The sequence below is a fragment of the Carcharodon carcharias genome, chromosome 20 (genome assembly GCF_017639515.1).
Source record: "Carcharodon carcharias isolate sCarCar2 chromosome 20, sCarCar2.pri, whole genome shotgun sequence".
NCBI lineage: Eukaryota > Metazoa > Chordata > Chondrichthyes > Lamniformes > Lamnidae > Carcharodon > Carcharodon carcharias.
In genome coordinates this window covers 63,350,512-63,370,937 of record NC_054486.1, presented here as the reverse complement: position 1 = coordinate 63,370,937, position 20,426 = coordinate 63,350,512, and the positions used below count along the sequence as shown (strand labels likewise).

The window sequence follows — 20,426 nt, the reverse complement described above, 5'->3', positions numbered from 1 at the left end:
AAGCAACAGCTTGACATAGCCATCCTCACGGAATTATACCTTATAGATAGTGCCCCAAACATCCACCAGCAAGACAGACCCAGCAGAGGTGGTGGCACAGTGGTATACAGTCAGGAAGGAGTTGCCCTGGGAGTCCTCAACAACAACTCCGGACGCCATGAAGTTTCATGCCATCAAGTCAAACGTGGGCAAAGAAATCTCCTGCTGATTACCACTTACTGCCACCATTGCCCCCCACCGCCCCCACCCCCAGTCTGCTACTGACCTCATTACAACCTTGGTTCAAACATGGACAAAAAACCGAACTCCATTAGTGAGGTGAGCGTGACTATCCTTGACAGCAAGGCAGTATTTGACTGAGCATGGCCTCAAGGTGCCCTAGCAAAGCTGAAGTCAATGGGAATCAGGGAGAAAATTCTCAGTTGATTGGAGTCATGCCAAGCGCAAAGGAAGTTGGTTGTGGTGCATTTGCATTTACTGGAAGCTGCATATATTAATATACAGGGCCTTGTTCTTTGCAAGCAGAGAGGACATGGACACACACTGTGCCTGTTTCAGCTAAACAAAATAAGAGACAGCCATTCACTGACTCATTCCTCAAGGCAAGGCCTTGACCAATCAGGGTCAAGCTGCCTAGTTTAAATTTCAAATATTTGGCAGTTAACCGTTAGTAACCATCACTGGTGTATTCTCCACAGCAATGCCTCTAACAATCAGAGTTCACTTGCCAACCAATCAGCACTCTCTTCATATACAGTGTAAATTGTTGTTTTCCCCTTATATTGGTATTCATGCGAAGTGTCCTGATGGCTGCAAGATGAAAAGCTTCACATCTCTTTTTTTTCAGCAATACTTAAGTTGAAGGTACTTGTGATTATTGGAGGTCAATCATCTGAGTCCCAGGACATCACTGGAGGTGTTCCTCAGGCTAAAGTCTTAGGCCCAACCATCTTCAACTACTTCATCAAAAACCTTCCTTCCATCATAAGGTCAGAAGTGTGGATGATTGCACTAGCTCAGCTCTATTCACTACTCCTCAAATACTAAAGCAGTCCTTGTCCAAATGCAACAAGATTCAGGCTGGAGTTGACAAGTGGCATGCAACATTCACACCACATAAGTGTCAGGGAATGACCAGCTCCAACAAGAGAGAATCGAACTATCGCCCCTTGACATTCAGTGGCATTACCATCACTGAATCCCTCACTATCAACATCTTGGGGGTTACCATTGACCAGAAGCTGAACTGGACTAACCATATAAATACCGTGGCTACAAGAACAGGTCAGAGGCTCAGAAACATGTGGCCAGTCACTCACCTCCTGACTCCCCAAAGCCTGTCCACCATCTACAAGACACAAGTCAGGAATGTGATGGAATACCGTCCACTTGCCTGGATGAGTGCAGCTCTCACAACATTCAAGAAGCTTGACACCGTCTACGACAAAGCAACCCGCTTGATTGGCACCCCATCCACAAACATTCAACCCTTCCACCACCAACACACAGCGGCAGCAATGTGGACCATCTACAAGATATAATGCAGGAACTCACCAAGGCTCCTTAGACAGCACCTTCAAAATTCATGACCTCTACTATCTAAACGGCAAGGACAGCAAACACATGGGAACACTACGATCTGCAAGTGCCCTTCCGAGTCACACGCCATCCTGACTTGGAATTTTATTGCTGTTCTGGGTCAAAATCCTGGAACTCCCTTCCTAACAGCACAGTGGACCTATACCACGTGGACTGTACTGGTTCAAGAAGGCAGCTCACCACCACCTTCTCAAGGGCAATTAGGGATGGGCAATAAATGCTGGCCTAGCTAACAATGCCCAGATCCCAGGAATGAATAGTAAAATACACGGTGTCCAACATTAGATGTGATTCCCCATTTGGACACTTGTTAAACAATCCTTATTGTGCTAAGAATTACACAGAAAACCAATTTAAGATTATCAGTTGGGCTCGCAGCGAGGCTCAGAATGTATGCTAGAAGCTACTTATATTCACACATGGCACCCTGGCCTTTGCAGACAGAGGAGCATGTCCATACATTATGCCTTTTCCAACAAAAACAAAAGCTTGGGGCGGGGGTGGGGGGGGGGAACATTCCTGGTTCATTCCTCATGGCAATGCCTTGACCAATCAAGAGTTGACATGCCTGGTTTGAATGTGAACAAAAGCTTGGCAGTTAACCATCCCCTGGTGCATTCTCCATGGTAATGCCTCTAGCAATCAGTACTCCCTTCTCATGCAGCATAAACTGTTGTTCCCTTGACTACTGGTATTCTTGCGAAGTGTCCTGATGAATGCAAGATGAAAAGCTTTGACAGCATGTCTCTATTTTTCAGCAAAATTCAAGCTCAGTACTTCCAAATGACAACTTTTGTGCAGTTGTAGTACTAAAAGCTCTGCTTTACTATTTACAACAAAACTTACCTTTACAAAGCACTTTTAAACATCCCACAGTACTTCCTAAATTATCAAATAATCTTGCGGAGACCACGTGTCGCCTCTTTTCAGGAAGCCTTGCCCCATCTTGTTCTGCTCAGGCACTCTCAGGCTAGTGGCAGACCTTCCCCTGGGATCAAGGACCCTGGGGGCCTGTAAAAAGCTGCCAGCCTCTATTCAGCAATGCAACCAGGGAGGGTGTGGCTGCTACCAGGACAACACCCACCTGCGGTGAGTGATGGTGGAAAGGGGTTGGCAGCAAGGCAGGTGGGTGGCAACCAAACTCGCCTGGGGACGGAAACAAGAGTTCACCCACTGAGCCACAGGAAATATTAGGAAAGATGACCAAAAGCGAGGTTTTAAGGAGCAGCTTAAAGGAGGAAAGTGAGGTATAGAGGGGTGAAGTGGAGTGAATTCCTGAGCTTAGGACCTAAGCAGCTGAAAGCACAATAACTTATGGTGGAAAGATTAAAAGGGGGGATGCACAGCAGGTCAGGATTGGATGTGTACAGAGATGTCAGAGAGTTGTAGGAGGTTATAGAGAAAGGATTCTACAGATAGCTTTGAAAACAAGAACGTTAAATTTGAAAACAAGAACAAAAACATTTTAAAATTGAGGTGTTGCCAGACTGAAAACCAATGTAGGTCAGCAAGCACAGCGGTGATAGGTGAATGAAATTTGGTGAGAGTTAGGAACAGGGCAACAGAGCTTTGGATGAGCTCAAGTTCATGAAGAAATCCAATAGGCAATTTAAAAGAAACCTCTTTACCCAAAGAGTAGTAAGAATGTAGAACTCGCTACCACAGGGAGTGGTTGAAGCAGATAGCATAGATGCATTTAAAGGAGAAGAATACAAGGTCACAACAGTAGATTTTGAGAAAAAATGCGAGGATGCTCATCGAACATAAAACACCGGTATGGACTGGTTGGGCTAAACGACCCGTCTCTGTGCTGTGTATCCTATGTAATCCGATGTAAGATGGGAGGCTGGTCAGGAGAGTGTTGGAATAAGATAAAGGCAAAATACTGCGGATGCTGGAAATCTGAAACAAAAACAAAATTGCTGGAAAAGCTCAACAGGTCTAACAGCATCTGTGGAGAGAAAGAGAAGGTTAATGTTTCGAGTTCTCTTCTTCAGAGCTAAGGAGAAGTAAAAATGTGGTGAAATATATACTGTTTAAGGGGGGTGGAGCAGGTGAAGCTGGATAGAAGGCCAGCAATAGGTGGAGGCAAAGGAGAGATTGCCAAAGATGTCATAAACAAAAATTCAAAGGGGTATTAATGGTGATGGTACTGGCTAAAGGAGGTACTGATGGTGGCATTAAAGATAGAAAGCAGAATGTGATAATAGCCAGACAAGGTAAGCACCCTGAAAAGAACAACATGAACAAGTGACAGATGGCCCTAGTGGCGGGGAGGGGATGGTGGTGGGAAAAAAGATCGAAAATAGGCTAAAAGGTGGGGATAAAACACTGAATAAAAATGAAAATAAATAAAAACAAAATAATAAAAATAAGTGGAAAAATAAAAATGTTGGAATAATTAATTTTAGATGTACCAAAAACATGGACTTAAAACACAAAAATGTTCACCTTAAAACTGTAATCCTGACGCAATATAAAGGCCATCAAAGTAATTTTTCTTATTTGTTTGTGCCCATCCCTAATTGCCCTTGTTCAAAGGACATTTTTAAGAGTCAACCACATTTCTGTGGGTCTGGCGTCACATGTAGGCCTGCAGATTTCCTTCCCTAAAGGCCATTTGTGAACCAGTTGGATTTTTATGACAATCAACAATGGTTTGCATGATCATCATTAGACTTTTAATTCCACCATCTGCCATGGTGGGATTTGAACCCATGTACCCTGGGTCTCTGGATTACCAGTCCAATGACAATACCACTATGCCACCACCTTCCCTGAATGATGAAGGCATATTCATTATTAATACTCTTTGTGTAATGGTTTTAATATAACAGCCCTAGAAAACATCCCGTATAATGTATTACGAGCTCTGTCTTCAAATGGTGAGGCTTTAGCATGCAACTGACAAAATGCAGCCTCTATACAGAACTTAATTTGAAAAATGTCTTGAAATTTTCTTGTTTGAGCAGAAATCATACTGCGCAAATGCAGGTATTAAACTACCTCTACCAATTTATTATAACAAGCTAGCATAAGGAACAGCAAAGGTTGACCAAAAGCTTAATGAGGGAAATAGCCAGAAACATAAAAATGGATAGTATGAGTTTCTATAAATATTTTTAAAAGAAATGAGTTAACAAAGTGAGCATTGGTCCTATAGAAAGTGATTCTGGAGAATAGGCAGATGAATTGAACAGGTATTTTCCAGCAGCCTTCACTAGAGAAGTTACATGTGACATCCCAGAAGCAGCTATAAGTCAGGAAGTGGAAGGGATGGAGGAACTCAAGAAAATTGCAATCACCAGAGAAGTCATACTGAGTAAATTGTTGGAGCTGTGGGCTGATGTGCCTGGGGTCCTGATGGACTTCATCCTAGGGTCTTAAGAGTGACTAGTGAGGAACGTTAACTGTGTTCCTCTCCGCAGATGCTGCCAGACCTGAGTTTTTCCAGGTATTTTTATTTTTGTTTTGGATTACCAGCATCCGCAGTTTTTTGCTTTTATTTCGAGATAGTTGATGCATTGGTTTTAACTTTCCGAAACTCTCTAGGTTCGGGGAAGGTCCCATTAGATTGGAAGATAGCAAATGTAACTCCATTATTCAAAAAGGGACAGAGACAGAAAGTGGAAACTACAAGTCAGTTAGCTTAAAATCTATCATAGGGAAAATGTTGGAAGCTATTAATAAAGAAGTTACATTAGGGCACTTGAATAAGTCCAAGATAATCAGGCAGAGTCAACATGGTTTTGTGAAAGGGAAATTATGTTTAACTAACTTATTGGAGCTCTTTGAGGAAGTAACATGTACTGTGTATAAAGGGGAACCGGTGGGTGTGCTGTACTTAGGTTTCCAGAAGGCATTTGATAAAGTGCCACTTTAAAGTGAATGTTGGTCCTCTAGAGAGTGATAATGGTGAGTTAATAATAGATAAGGAGGAAATGAACAAATATTTTGCTTCTGTGTTCACTATAGACAATACAAAAAACTTTCCAGTAACAGCTGCAATCAGTAGGCGAAAGGGAGAAAGGAGCCTGGTGAAATCGAAATCACAAGGGAAACGGTACTGAACAAATTGATGGAGCTGCAGGCTGACAAGTCTCCAGGTCCTGATGGACTAATTCTAGGGTGTAAAAAGGTGGCTAATGGGGGGCCTCAACTTATTACAATTTACATCAATGACTTAGGTGAGGGGATTGAAGGCATGGTAGCTAAATTTGCTGATGACACCAAGGTGGGTGAGAAAGTATGTTGCAAAGAGGACACGAGGTTGCAGCAGATGGATACAGATATGTTGAGTGGGCAAAGATCTGGCAAATGGAGTTTAATGAGGGAAAACATGAAGTTGTTCACTTTTGCAGGAAGAACAAAAAAGCAGAGTATTACTTAATTGGAGAACGGCTACATAATTCTGAGATGCAGAGGGGTTTAGGTGTTCTCGTGCATGAGTCACAAAATGTTAGTATACAGGTATAGCAAGTAAGGCGGCTAATGGAATGCTATCCTTTATTCCAGGAGGAATTGAAAGAAAGATGTTATGCTTCATTTATATACCTAGAATGCTGTGTGCAGTTTTGGTCACCTATTTAAGGATGTAACTGTGTTGGAGATGGTTCAGAGGTTTATTAGATTGATACCTGGAATGAGTGGGTTGTTTTATGAGGAAAAGTTGGATAGTTGAAAAGTTGGGTCTGTTTCCACTGGAGTTTAGAAGAGTGAGGGGTGATTTGATTGAGGTATACAAGTTCCTGAATGACCTTGATAAGGTGGGTGTGGAAAGCATGTTTCCTCTTGTGGGTGAGTCCAGAACTAGGGGGCACTGTTTTAAAATTAGAGGTTGCCCTTTGAGGACAGAGATGAGGAGACATTTTTTCTCCGAGGGTTGTGCGACTTTGGAACTCTGCCTCAGAAGGCGGTGGGGTCAGGGTCGTTGAATATTCTTAAGGCATAGGTGGATAGATTCTTGTTAGGCTAGGTAATCAAAGGTTATCAGGGATAGATGGGAATGTGGAATTTGAAACACAAGCAGATCAGCCATGATCTTATTGAATGGCTGAGCAGGCTCGAGGGGCCAAATGATCTACTACTCTTTCTATTTCTTAGGCTCTTATGGAGTAGTTTTTACAAATATTTATAGGAAGCAGAATGTTACAAATTATTAAAGGATGAAAAATCAATCATTTTAAAAAATGAATTTAAAGAGCAGGGGATTGTAGGCTTGCAATATGAATAATTCACAATAGTGCAAAAAAAGGAGACCAAACTGTTTAAGGTCAAAAGTGTTTATTTTTGTTTCTGGTAGCATGCATTTTAATCTAAGTTAACCAGAACAGACTTCACATTTTCAATTATACTTTCCAGAATTAGACCCGTGTTCTGAAGGGACATTTTATTTTCCAACAAAATTCCTTAATGATATTCTTTTAAAATAAAGCCCAATTTAAAAATAAGATATCAATGCTATTGTCATTTGGTCATTTTATGTAGATGTTATTATACAGATAAATTGGGCTTCTCAAATGTTCATTCACCTCTGTGAAAAGAGCCAGACATCGAAAACCAGCTAATATAGAATTTGCCTGCAAAATTGATAAATTTTATAAAAAGTAGAATCAAAACACATTTCCAAGACAAAAATAATAGGATATTTACAAAGTCATGCCAGGGAAAAAAGGCAGCATTCTTCAGTTTTAGAGCAACAGCAGAAAAATTTGGATTACTTCCAGTATAGGATAGGTCCGGTGCAAAAGACCCCCTTCATACTGAACTCAAGGATAATCATCCACCATTTAATTTGTTTTTCCTACTCAAGAGCAAAAGGAAAAGTAAGGTTAAATATCAAACTGGGGGTTAAGGCTAAATATTAATTTATGATCCTTAACTAAGTAGGAAGAATTTTGATGCTCTCTGCTTGAATTGTGCTTGATTCAAGGTCAAAGGACTGCTCTATCCAAAATGTCCCAGCAGACCCTGTCGTCTTTATTTTTCTGGCACCACGAAAAAAACCAAAAATGATGAAGCGCTTAGTTAGTTTTCTTGAGAAACTGCATTCAACATTTTCACAGTACGTAAATCCATTACAGCTGAAATACGATGTATAAAAATCATTTAATTTTCCAGTTTATGTGAAGTAAATATTAAAATTCAAGCTTATGGTATTAATTCATAAAGAACAAAACACAAGTCAGGCACATTCTAACGGAAAAATCCCAATTTTTTGCAGAGCCATTCTTCGCTAAAGTCTTCTGTATTCCTAATTTCAAACACCTGAAAGAAAAATAAATACTTAATCACTAATCCAATGACTTCTTTACCTCTGAACTGCAACAAATTTGTCTGAATTCTTTATAAGTTCTTATTTTGTGAGGTAACCCAATAGCATAGCGCTCCCTCAACAAGTGAAAAAACACAACAGTTTGGTCTGTTTAGCTACAGACTAAATTATTTCATTCATGAAAAGCTGGTCATAAAAAATTATAATCCAATTCAAGAAAGGGAGCTCTCAAATTGCACTATACTTTAAACTTCAGCAGCAATGTCTCCAGACTTTGAGGAAGCAGGAGAATGAGGGGAAGAGAAGGCAGACCAATCGGAGCCCTAATTACTATCAAACAACCTCCATTGGAACATAAGTTGCTGCTAACTGTTCAAACTCATAACAGTCCAAAATACTGGGCAATGCCTCTATTTAAGAAATTGTTTCACATACTTAACGATTGTTATGAAGCCATTTAGAAGATTGGGCAAAGCAGATTGTATCCAAGATCACTGACTCATACCACTATCTTCCAATCATACCTGAGCAACAGTTTCAATAGCTGTTTAGAGGCTAATATCTTCAGCATTCATCTACCCCTACCCAGGAACTGTTTGCATCTTTGAATTAATCACACTGATGCTATTTGATGCCCAACAAGTGCAAAAAGTACCAATAGGCATGCTGTCCTATGTCAATTCCTCACTCTATTCAGTTTCTACCATCAGTTTGCTTCCATTTCCAGTGAATAGCAGCTGGTATTTGCATCTCAGATCTATTCTGACCAACTTTTGACCAACTTGACAATTATCCAAGAATTAGACCAGGCTGTCCAGAACAGAGTTGAAGTTGAGCTTCTTGAGAATGAGGCACCTGACATGTTTCCTAAGACCATAACAGTTAACTTGTGTGCTGTTACATAGGAGTGGGTGGTGTGAAGATGGTCCTTGCTGTACCACATCTATATATGCACCAGCATATTGCTCAACGTATTTGACAATGCGCTACCCAGAATACACAAATGTTAGACTCGTTCCGAAAACTGGTTCTTAATTTTCTTTCGTATTTTTTCTTTACAGAATTCAGTGCTGAAGTTAGATAACAGCTGCCCAATCAAGGCATATTTTCTATCTATCCAGCCATCCTGAACAGGCTGTGAAATCTGGATGTCTGTTTGAAATCCTCTAGGACAGAACACTCAAAGACATATTCCTTCTCCTGTTGTGTAAATCACACTACTATATTGAGCTTGCTTTCTCAGCACACTTTGAGGTAACTGTACCATACCCTCCTACTTTGCAGTTGTTCTGCTTCCACTTTGACACAGCAGCCTCCACGCCATGATCAGCTGTAGCACTTCTGCCATAATTTAGCCTTTAAGCCTAAGCCTGACTTGTCTCAGACAATGGTCTATTTATCTCTTCCTCTTCTAACCCACTGAAAAGTGCTTACAAGAATAGATGATGAAAACTAGGAGTGATTTCCTAAATAAAGTTGTAGGAGTCAAGAGTCTATGTAAATTGCCAAGGAGTTCATTAAAATGATTTTCAGTATTCCAAGATCCCACGGTAAAGCAAATTGAACATAAAATATAAAAGCAGTTTTGTTTCCAAAGGAAGACAACAGTGTAGTGATTTGAGAACTTAAACTATCACCATTGCTCCTGTTCTCTAGTTTGCATACTCAAGGAATCAGCAAGTATAAATACACTGGTTCCCCAAGGATTAGCCCTCCTTGACCAAATTAAGTAATGTGTAAAGAATTACAAAAATAGATCACTACAGAATTGTCCTCTATTTCCAAGCCCACTGAAGCAAAAGTCAGGTCCACTAACCCCACTGCTTCCCTAGCTGATCTCAGCCAATGGACCGAATCTAGGATCTATAATACACCACTGCCACACTACAGAGTACATCTACCTGCTGAGTCACTGGAAGGCAAAGATTACAGTTTAAGAGAGTCACATAGCTTAACCCATTCTCTGACAACTGTTCAAACCTGACAAATGAGTCAGGTTGTAGAAAAAGTTTGCACTTCCACACAGTTCCTCACTTATTGGCAGGGGCAGACATTTTAAAGTCCTTTTTAAAAAAAAAATAATTAATTCACAGGATGTGGGTTTTGCTGGTTAGGCGAACATTTATTGCCCATCCCTAATTGCCCTGTAGAAGGTGGTGGTGAGCTGTCTTCTTGAACTGCTGCAGTCCATGTGGTGTAAGTACACCCATTGTGCTGTTAGGGAGGGAGTTCCAGGATTTTGACCCAGCAAGTGAAGGAACGGCAATATATTTCCAAGTCAGGATGGCAAGTGGTTTGTAGGGGAACTTCCAAGTGGTGGTGATGTTCCCATGTGTCTGCTGCCCTTGTCATTCTAGATGGTAGTGGTCATGAGTTTGGAAGGTGCTGTCTAAGGAGCATTAGTGAGTTTCTGCACTGCATCTTGTAGATGGTAGAACTATTGCCACTGTGCATTATTGTGGAGGGAGTGAATGTTTGTGGATGGGGTGCCAATCAAGTGGTTGCTTTGTCCTGGATAGTATCAAGCTTCTTGAATATTCTTGGAATTGCACTCTTCTCCAGGCCAGTGGAGAGTATTTCAACACACTCCCGACTTGTGTCTTGTACATGGTGGACAAGTTTTGGGGAGTCAGGAGATAAGTTATTTGCCACAGGATTCCAAGCCTCTGACCTGCTTTTGTAGCCCCAGTATTTATATAGCTAGTCCTGTTCCGTTTCTGGTCAATGGTAACCCCCAGGATGTTGATAGTGGGAGATTCAATGATGGTAATAACATTAAATGTCAAGGGGCGATGGTTCGATTCTCTTGATATAGATGGTCATTGCCTGGCACTGTGTGGCATGAATGTTATTTGCCACTTATCAGCCCAAGCCACAATGTTGTCCAGGTCTTGCTGCGTTTAGACACAGACTGCATCAATATATGAGGGGTTGCCAATGGTGCTGTCATCAGCGAACAACCCCACTTTTGACTTTATGATAAAAGGAAGGTCATTGATGAAGCAGCTGAGGATGGCTGGGCCTAGGACATCACCCTGAGGAATTCCTGCAGTGATGCCCTGGAACTGAGATGATTGACTTCCAACAACCATCTTCCTTTTACTAGCTATTACTCCAACCAGCTGAGAGTTTTCCCTGATTCCGGTTTTGCTAGGGCTCGTTGCTTCCACACTTGATCCAATGCTGCCTTGAACTCAAGGGCAGTCACTCTCACCTGACCTCTGGAGTTCAGCTCTTTAGTCCATATTTGAACCAAGGCTGTAATGTAGTCAGGGCACTTAATGGCCCTGACAGAACCCAAACTGAGCATCAGTGAGGTTATTGCTAAGAAAGCACCGCTTGTTGGTGCTGTTGATGGTCCCTTTCATCATCCCTTTTACCAATGACCAAGAGTAGACTGACAGGTGGCAATTGGCCCAGGAGTGGGGATGTTCGTTGATGATTGTACAATGTTCAGCACCATTCACGACTCCTCAGAAACTGAAGCAGTGTCCAAATGGAGCAAGACCTGGACAATATCCAGGCTTGGGATGACAAGTGGCAAGTAACATCATATACAAGAGAAAATAGTGGATGCTGAAAAGGAGGGGAAACAGGTGGATGACAAAGACATGATTAAAGACAAAGGTTTAATGAGGCTTTAAAATCAGAGAAAGATTACAAAGACCTGGTTAGGGAGTTACACAGCAGATAGCAGCAACAGAATGAGCAAAAAAAAAAAAATAATGGTCTGAAGTTGCAAGAAACAAATAGTAACCTGTGTGGGCGAGGGGATACCAGACTGAAGGAAATTACAGGCACTAAATTCCACACTGCAACTCAAAGAGCTTTGGAAGATAAAACACAACAGTAGAAATTCTACAACATACAGGCTGGCAGATAAAGTCATGCATACAACTTGCAATCAGCCTCCCCTTTCTTATAGTACTTCAATGAAGGTTTGAATTCTGCTAGCAAAGGCACAGTATGGTACTGATGGACTGAAATTAGTTCCTTCAGCAAAGAGAATTGTTTTAATCTTCACCAACCAAATATTCTCTTTAATGTGGAAACCAATACAAAAAAAAAGGCAGATTTTAGTTATTGGCTTATAAACTGAGAGCTGCATACAAAGACTCTGTTAAAAAAAACAAATTATAAATTCTCACCTTGGTAAACTCTGCTATGTCCACCAACCCAATTTTGCTACCAGCATAAATCATCTGCTGTTCAGGCTTGCAACCTAAAATCAAAAGCCACAGACAGCCATTACAAACTACAAACTGATTTTAAAATCAGAATAAATTGCAAAGTAAATATGATTAACTCTATTTCTATATTCAAATCACCAAGTGCTCACAACATTTCAGTTCAGCAATGGAATAATCTTACTATTCTCTCAAATTTCAATTCAGAGAGTTTTGCTACAGCAGCTGGTCATTACAAGAACAAGAGGTCAATCCTCATTAAAAGAAAACAAATATTTCCTGTTTGTGGAAGAAGAAAAGCATTGGATTATTCCATTTGTAAGAAATGACCATAAGAACTGTTGACTTACATTAATTTCTTACTAGTTAGAAAGGGTTTGACAATTAGCACAGTGCATTACAGTCTTAACAGGTTATCCCAGTGTATTAGGATGCAGGACCCATTCCCATGTTGCAGTATTTCCAATCCAATTTTGACATCTTTCATACAGGGAAGGAGGAGCAAAAACTGTATATAGGAAGACGAGCACTCCATATATGTTTTTTGTTCAATTACAATGCACGGCTCCTTCAACTACACCTTCCAAACCTGCGACCTCTACCACCTAGAAGGAGAAGGGCAGCAGACACATAAGATCACCACCTGCAAGTTCATCTCTAAACCACACACCTAACTTGGAACTGTACAGCCATTCCTTCACTGTTGCTAGGTTAAAAACCTGGAATGCTTTCACTTCTCAAAGTGCAGTTGGGATGGGCAAATGCTGGACTTGCCAGTGATACTCATACCTCATGAAAAATAAAACAATTTCAAGCGAGCAATTTGAGAAGCAACAGCTAGTGCAGCACAAGAATTACCTACACTAGGATAATTGCTATGACTTTGATGTCAATGGCATGTGATTTTACTTGTATACACATATACAGCAGTTGTGGCAGTCTTCATTCTCCACAAAGTTAGAATATTAACCTCACTAAAATGCTTTTACATTGAAAATTACTAGCTTGTATTCAGAATTATTCAAAAATTTAAATATCTTTTGCGATAGATTGACATAGAAACATGGGACAAGATAATAGCTTTGGTTTTAAATTGGAGATTTATGATCTTAACAGACCTTGTAAAGGGTCAAGGCACAACTGACTTCAGGGCCTAGTGCTATCACAGAAAACAATCTTCCAAAGCAACATTTAGACCTATCCAAAAATATATCTTAATAAATCAATCTTCCAAAATTAAAATAAGCCATTTACAAGAAAAAACAGAAGAGTGTTCAATAAAGTTTGAGCAGGCAGGAAACCCAAAGATTGTGCGCACAAGTGATCTGTTGACATGAAAGTAAATTGAAAACTTTAGAAATTGACAACTTACCACAAGGACTAAAGAATATAAAGCATAGTGGATAGGAGATCCTTCCATCAGTATGTTTATATCTGTAGCTGTAGACTACAAATGTGGCTAAAGTTAAAAAAAATACACTTCCGTTTGAAGGAAAAACATATCATTTGAGTTAGGGAATCTGCCCTTTCTATTTTAAAATGGATCAAATGGCTTTCCATACCTTTATTTATCTTGGAATGAGAATTAGAAAAAGCACTTGCTTATAGTGCATCACACATTAAGTGTGTGGCTAACACTAAATCAATCCAAAGAAAGAAAAGTTTCATACAATTTCTACTAGTTTAAATAAGCAACTTAGCCACACTAATTCATTGAAATACAAATCAAAGAACTTGTAAGAAAGCAACTATTGAAACATTTGCAATTTCAACCAGTTATGCTGCTGCATTTTTTTTTTCACAAAATGGATTAGCTAGCAATTTCCAGCCCATCTCAATATATAGCAAAACAATTAAAACGAAACAATAGAAATCATCACTGATGCTTCAATCACACAGGTACAGCAGAGGTTCAAGGATAATAAGTTGTGGGATCCCTGGCCTGGAGGCTTTGGAAACCAATTGCAGTGCCAAGAATGCTGTCCAGCACTCAGCCAATAGCACAGAAAATAAATGGGTATGGAAAACCTTCCATACTTTTATACATACATGCGTAATTCTTTTTTTTTTATAAAGTGATGCAGCAATTCCTTTAATTGCTGATTCTCCATTCAATTTAGTTACTGTGGTCTTTTGCATTCTTTGGTTAAAGAACTATGTCAATATAAGCTTCCTGAGCTACCACAAGGTCTATATTTAATTGGATGCTTAGAAGCTAGTTAGCATAAAATTCTATAAATATGCTCTTGATTACTTGGTGTGGTGCCACATTTCATAGACTGACAAAGCCCCAAAGTTAATCCCTGGTCAATGCTGAACTAACAAATCTAAGAGTTAAGGATAGAGAGGGGGTTAAAAAAAATCATGGAAGGCATTCCTAGTTGGTATTTTGTGACTCTTACTGGAAAGAGAACGTATGGTTATCAGGCAAGCAAGTTTGCAACTGACCCTGATAAGTCACATCCAAACTCTATGGCAGAGTAGCCTACTGACGCTTACTGTCCTTGTTCATTCACTCTGGCTTGAAGCTGGTGCGTACCCCACTGCAATCTCCAACCCCAGCCCCCCCCGAAAAAAAAAACCAGCATCATCCACTGATTCAGGAAAAATATTGGAAGATTTACAGAACTCACATCTATTTAGATACTGCTCTGGTCAAACAATAAAGTATTTTGTTCCAATTGTGATACACAAAGCCTGGCTATCAGAAGTCTGTCTATAGTTCAATGTGGTTTAGTCAAAATATTTAGTGCCACTTTGCATATGAAATTACTGACAGAATAAATAACCATCAAATAATCAATTATAATCCACTTAAAGTGACATAAAATAGCATTTGATTACCAAACATAGAGAGTGAGGAAGTCTGCTTCAAATTCAACCCCATTTTCCATTACATAAATTTCATACTTCAAACATTCAAAATATAGAATTCCAATTGTTATTTTGTGTAAAAATGATCTGGACAAGTTATCTGGATAAATAAGATTTCTCAAAACTGGAAAACAAAAAAAAGGATATCTGGGTTGATGCTCAGGTAGTTCATTCTTGAGTTCTTCTGGGGAAATATTCTAAATGACAGGCAAACAGCAAAAGTTACTTCACCAGCAATATGTTGGTCGACTATAACATGCAGCAATTTTGACAGCTTGTAAACACAGATTTTACAATTTTCCTTGCTCTCAGTTATACAGAACCCTCGTCTTCTTCCACCTTAATATATGGCTGTACAAGCTCAGCCAGAAACTTGGTCGGAGTGTTTATCTTCATTTGGCTTATCTTAAGTCAGATTCATATGAGAATGCAATCCTGCCTAATGGACCACACATGCTGTGGAGCCAATAAAACACCTACATTATAATCAGTTTTTTACCCCCAAAGTTAAAATATTAAACATATTGTAATTTTTTTTTTAAAAAGAAACACCTGGCTAAAAATATTTAAAGTAATAAGCAACTAACCTCATACTCTTCGTCCAGAATCACCATATGTTGCTCCTGATCAATCTTCACTATGACAAAAAGCAATAAGTTAAATGTTTTCTCAAATTATAAGTCCATGTGCCTGTTAAACTGATTAAGCTAGAAAGGTATGGGAAATCATAAAACAAAATACCATACTATAAACTACCAGTTTAACTTCTACTACTCTTCCATTAGGAGTACTCCAAATTAGTATGCAGTCTCGTGATAAGCGATGGAAAAGCAGAGTCACAAAATCAAGTGTTTTACAGCATGGAAAGAAGCCTTTCGGCCCATCATGTTACTTTGGATACAAAATGAATGTTTATTTCACAGCAGTGTACAAAATATATCTACTTTAGTGTGCAGAATAAATGCCAGTTCTTTTTTAAGCTTAATTTTTTCTGTCATAGGGTTGTGTTCTTATTTGCATATTACAAATGTTCATTTATCCCAAGTTTAAACCTCTGTTTATCTTACTAGCTTTAGTCCCCCAAGATCTACTGAGGGACAGAAATAGAAAGTTTTTCCCCTTGTCAGTATATAATTAAAAAGCAAGATGTGAAAACAACCTGACATATTTCACTGTTCACATTTACTAAGGTTTGTTAAATGTAAACCCTTGAGAAAAAAATTATACCCAGGTTCAACCCCTCTTAAGCATGTCCATTTGAAGAAAAACACACAATTCAACTTATATTTCTACAGCGCATTGAACATAATGAGATGTCCCACAGCACTTCACAGGAACTTTGGAAAACAAAGTACAACACCGAGCCACATAAGGAGATATTAGGCTGGATGACCAAAAACTTGGTCAAAGTAGTATGTTTTAAGAAGTGTCTTAAAGGGAGGGGGTGGTGGTGAGAGGTGTGAATTCCACGCCTTAGGGCCTAGGCAACAGAAGGCATGGAGCAATTATAATTGGGAATGCACAAGCAGCCAGGATTAGAGAACTCAATATATAATCCTTCATTCAAGAAATCTTCCCGAGTACGGCCCATCAACATTACTCAGATCTTTTAGATAGTACATCCAACACCATGTTTGCATCGTCTCAGCATTCTTTTTTACTTTCTTAATAAATGGTCCTGGAGCTGCCTCTGAATAGACAATCATTGCACAAATTACTCAATGTTCTTTATTTTTGTATATGGATGCAGTTAAGCTTATTGTTTCATTTTCCCCAATTGTTAAGACTATAGTCTTTCATATACAGGACACTCGAATAGCCAAAGTAAACTAATTAATGACCTTGAAGATAGTTTAGCATTTTTTGGTGATATACCATTTCATAATTTGATGTAGTGCATCTTTAGAATTGTTGCTGGGGCTCATGCTACTGAAAGGAGGAAAATTCCCTAACCAAGGCAGGACACATCAAAGAATACTGGAAGTGGTCAGCGACAAGGTAGCAAAGGTATTTGCTATCATTTCTGAAAATCTTGAGAAAAGGGAAGCAAGCCAAAGAACTGAGTACCAAATGTTATACCATTGCTTGAGAAAGAAACAAAATGGAAAATTATTTGAATGACAAAAATATACACTAACTAAAGATAGACAGTTGAGGTGTCTACAGGGCAGGTCGAATATTTATGGTTGTGAAGATTGAGGCACATGGCTTTAAAAGGGAATAAAATTTCATATTTATAATAATTAGAATTATATAATTAACATTTTTCAAATCAACATGAATTGGTAGTTGTGTGCCTTATGGATCAAACTATGACTTCTGTTTTCCATGTGTAGAAAATGATTTGGGGATAGGCACAAGTGGGATGATACAAAAGTTTGCCATTACTAAATTCGGGGCATGTCAAATAAAATGAGTGGGTAGACAAGTGTAATTTTTTTTGTTCTTCCCTTAAGGTGTAATGCAATGCAATGTGAAGTAATACATTTTGGGAAAGAAAGTGGAAGCACATCCAAATAGTAAGATTAAGAGTGGAGCAACAGATGAATTTAGGCATGTAGATTTATGGGTCTTTAAAAAGGTGGGTGAAATTGCAGTCAGAATAGTTATTAAAAAACGTATAATTCTGGTTTTATATGAAAACGATGTTGAACAAAAACAGAGGCGAAGTTAAATTTGTGCAAAATGTTGATTAGGCTGTACAACACTAAAGAACTCTTTATTGAAAGGACATTATGAGTTGGAAAAGGTTTATTTCACTAAGACAGAAAGCTTAAGGGTGGAGAATCAATTTTTTGTGAAATTATGAAAAGGTTTAAAGAGTTATTAAAAGGTTTTGCCAACCAGTGGGACAATGTGACAACTGGCATATACTTAGGATAACCACAAGAAAAACAAAGAGGAAATTAGAAGATTTATTTACCACCATACAAATTAAAACATTGTATGACGTACTACATGTGACTATTGACACAGGTGCTATGATTTTTAAAAGACAACAGCGTAAGCATTTGACAGATGTAAAAGATGCAAGGAAAGGGTAGGGCAACAGGATTAGGACAAAATTCCAACTGAAGAATTGTGGAAACGTCCACAGGCACAGTAATCTGAATTGTGTAAATTATATGGAGGTGATTTTCTTTTTTTATAGCATCAAGTGGGAAAGTGATGTGTTCAGACAGGCTGCCCTTTTTACTTGCAGCCTGTCTCTACTTTTGACTTCATTAGAAAGTACAATTAGGCATCCAAGCTGATCATATTTTGAACCAGGCAGGTTAGGTTTAAATTACCCACCAATGATTTTGAGATGAATATTACATTTACCTTTTGGTGCAGATATAAATTTAGAATCCTGTACAGCCTGATGCTTGGCACTTATCAGCATATTTAAACTGCTGTTTTAACAACAGCGCTATCATATTAAACAGAAATTCACAAACATTTTATTTTTTTTGATTGACTTTACTTGACCATTAACTTTAATTGAAACAAAATCAAACAAGCTCATTTGCCATTTAGCTATGGATTTGAGACAGCCGACACATACCAAGTCATAATAATGGCAATAAAATAACTCAAACCATTCCTTGAACTTACAACGTTATATTTCAAGTTAAGGACTTCAGAGAATTATAGCTTCATTGACAAGATTTCAAAAGGTCTGGATGCCACAAAATAATCCAGCCTTTTAGAAGCATGTTTGCAATTTGTGATTTTCTGATTGTATGCACTGAACCTAATGGAGATATGGATGAGTGTTTTCTATGAATGACATAATCGGTCAGAAAGATTTATCTTGTTTTAGGTAGTTAATACAGGAAGAAAATAAAACTTTAGATTATTAATTCAAATTCTATGCACCAAAAAACAAATGGGCCATACTTTGCAGTGATGGCAAAGGTGAGGTTAAGAGCATTCACTGTTATACGTGCACAAATCAAACAGCAAATCTCAGCAAGTGCACAATTAAGCACAAAATTCCAAAAGTTGCTATCCCAGGTGTGTTGTTCGAGATGGTGCAAAAACACCATCTGGCTCCCCATTCAAGCTCTGAACGGTTGTAGTTCTTGTAGTAGAGTTGTAGATACAGACTAAATTTACCACAAAGAGACTGAAGTAGTCAAAACTCAAGTATGCTTTTAATGGCACTGTATGTCAATTATTGCCAAACAACCTCTCTCTCTGCCAAGTGTGGAGTTGTATTCCTTCCACTTTTAATGAGATTTTTTGAAAAGTCTAGTTTTTACTTTTTCTTTGTCTCTTGCCTCTCGTTCGAAATGCAATATTTCCTTTCCCTCTAATTCACTTACTATACCTTATGTTGATTTCACTACTCTGCCACTTAGTGTTTTAGACTCCTGTACTGTTCAATGATCCTTCTTCAATGTGTTTGATTGAGGAACTACATAGTTGCCTGGCTTGTTCACACACCTCCCAAATTCCCCTGTAGATGGCACAGCGATTGTTCAGTTAACTGCAACTTACTGCACAAATATTATAAGCAAGTGCATGTCCAATAAATTGCAAGTGGCGATCATTCACACGCTCACAGCAAAATCTGGCCGCTAGCGTTATCCTCCCTCCTTCTGCGGGTGTTTTAAACGGGTGGGGCTCGTTAACCCTGAAATAAGCAGATTCTGACACTGGAAGAATTAGTTCGCCGTGTAAGAATGTTTCACTCACTTATCAGAGCAGCATTCGTGGTTTCTTTGCGAAAGCGAAATTTTTTAAGCTTTTCCATCAGCTGTTCGTCGACACCGCACAAACTCACTGGGCAGCTCTGGAAAGAACGGCATAAGCGGAGGGGAGGAAACACACACAGGCCATTACAAAACAAAGCAGGACATTTTTCAAACGCCCCTGAGTAATGTTATTTGAATTTTAATCAAGTGACGGGTAATTCATTGGCTGGGTTAATAGTCTATCGCCGACAGAATTCAAGCAAGCGGAAAAAAGATGAGGAATTTTAGGCCGTGCCAGCTCTTGCTGCCCATTTTCTTGGACATGTCTGGACAGCCCTGGAGCCGCCGCCCTCTCCCCGACATCGCTCAAACTGCGACACTCGGACAACGCGCGCACACACACACACACACACTGGCCCCGCTCCAACTCAACTTCTTACCATTCCGAACGATTTTCCCCACTTTCTAAACCCGGCTCCTGTTTTCCCTTCAGCTCTTTCCAGTCTCGTGATTCGGGCGAGAACCAATCAGCACCTGGACCCGTCGTTCCTCCTTTAAGTGACATCATCGGGAAGAGCTCCGGAGCTTGGGAGGGAGCATCCGCAGGGATCTGAGCTTCCTCAGGGAGGCGGCTCCACTCACCTTGAGCTGGTTTCAGATAAGGAGTAGGGCTGTTGGAATACAGAGAGTACCTGCCAGAAACAGTCGTGGAATTAAAAACCCAGAACAGCTTTAAGGTTTTCTTCTTTTTCAAAGGTGTGTGTGTATAAAGTGCGTGGTCATGGGGCTGAATGGATGGCTCCAGCGCAG

At 39.5% G+C, this 20,426-nt stretch overlaps 1 protein-coding gene across 4 annotated transcripts; it reads right to left on the bottom strand.

Annotated features, from left to right (window-relative positions):
- Positions 1-6,865: 6,865 nt before the first annotated feature.
- LOC121292652 (glia maturation factor beta-like) lies at positions 6,866-20,215 on the bottom strand. Of its 4 annotated transcripts, none has more exons than XM_041214898.1 (7): positions 20,057-20,215; positions 19,618-19,714; positions 15,522-15,571; positions 15,082-15,131; positions 13,433-13,515; positions 12,022-12,095; positions 6,866-7,866 (listed from the first exon to the last, which is right to left on the bottom strand). In XM_041214898.1, exons 1-7 carry the CDS (start codon positions 20,057-20,059, stop codon positions 7,795-7,797), a joined length of 429 nt encoding a protein of 142 aa, XP_041070832.1. In that variant the 5' UTR covers positions 20,060-20,215; the 3' UTR covers positions 6,866-7,794. The 4 variants fall into 4 exon arrangements, with proteins under 4 accessions (XP_041070832.1, XP_041070836.1, XP_041070835.1 ...); XM_041214902.1 differs by having other exon boundaries at positions 15,522-15,566; positions 20,057-20,117; XM_041214901.1 differs by lacking the exon at positions 19,618-19,714 and having other exon boundaries at positions 20,057-20,186.
- Positions 20,216-20,426: the final 211 nt, after the last annotated feature.

Bases quoted from the DNA above. Each gene is read 5' to 3' on its own strand.
- LOC121292652 (XM_041214898.1), bottom strand. The intron at 15,572-19,617 runs GTGAGTGAAACA...TTTTTGTCATAG, and splicing joins CACGAATGCTGCTCTGATAA to TGAAGATTGATCAGGAGCAA. The intron at 12,096-13,432 runs GTAAGTTGTCAA...TTTTGATTTTAG, and splicing joins TATATTCTTTAGTCCTTGTG to GTTGCAAGCCTGAACAGCAG.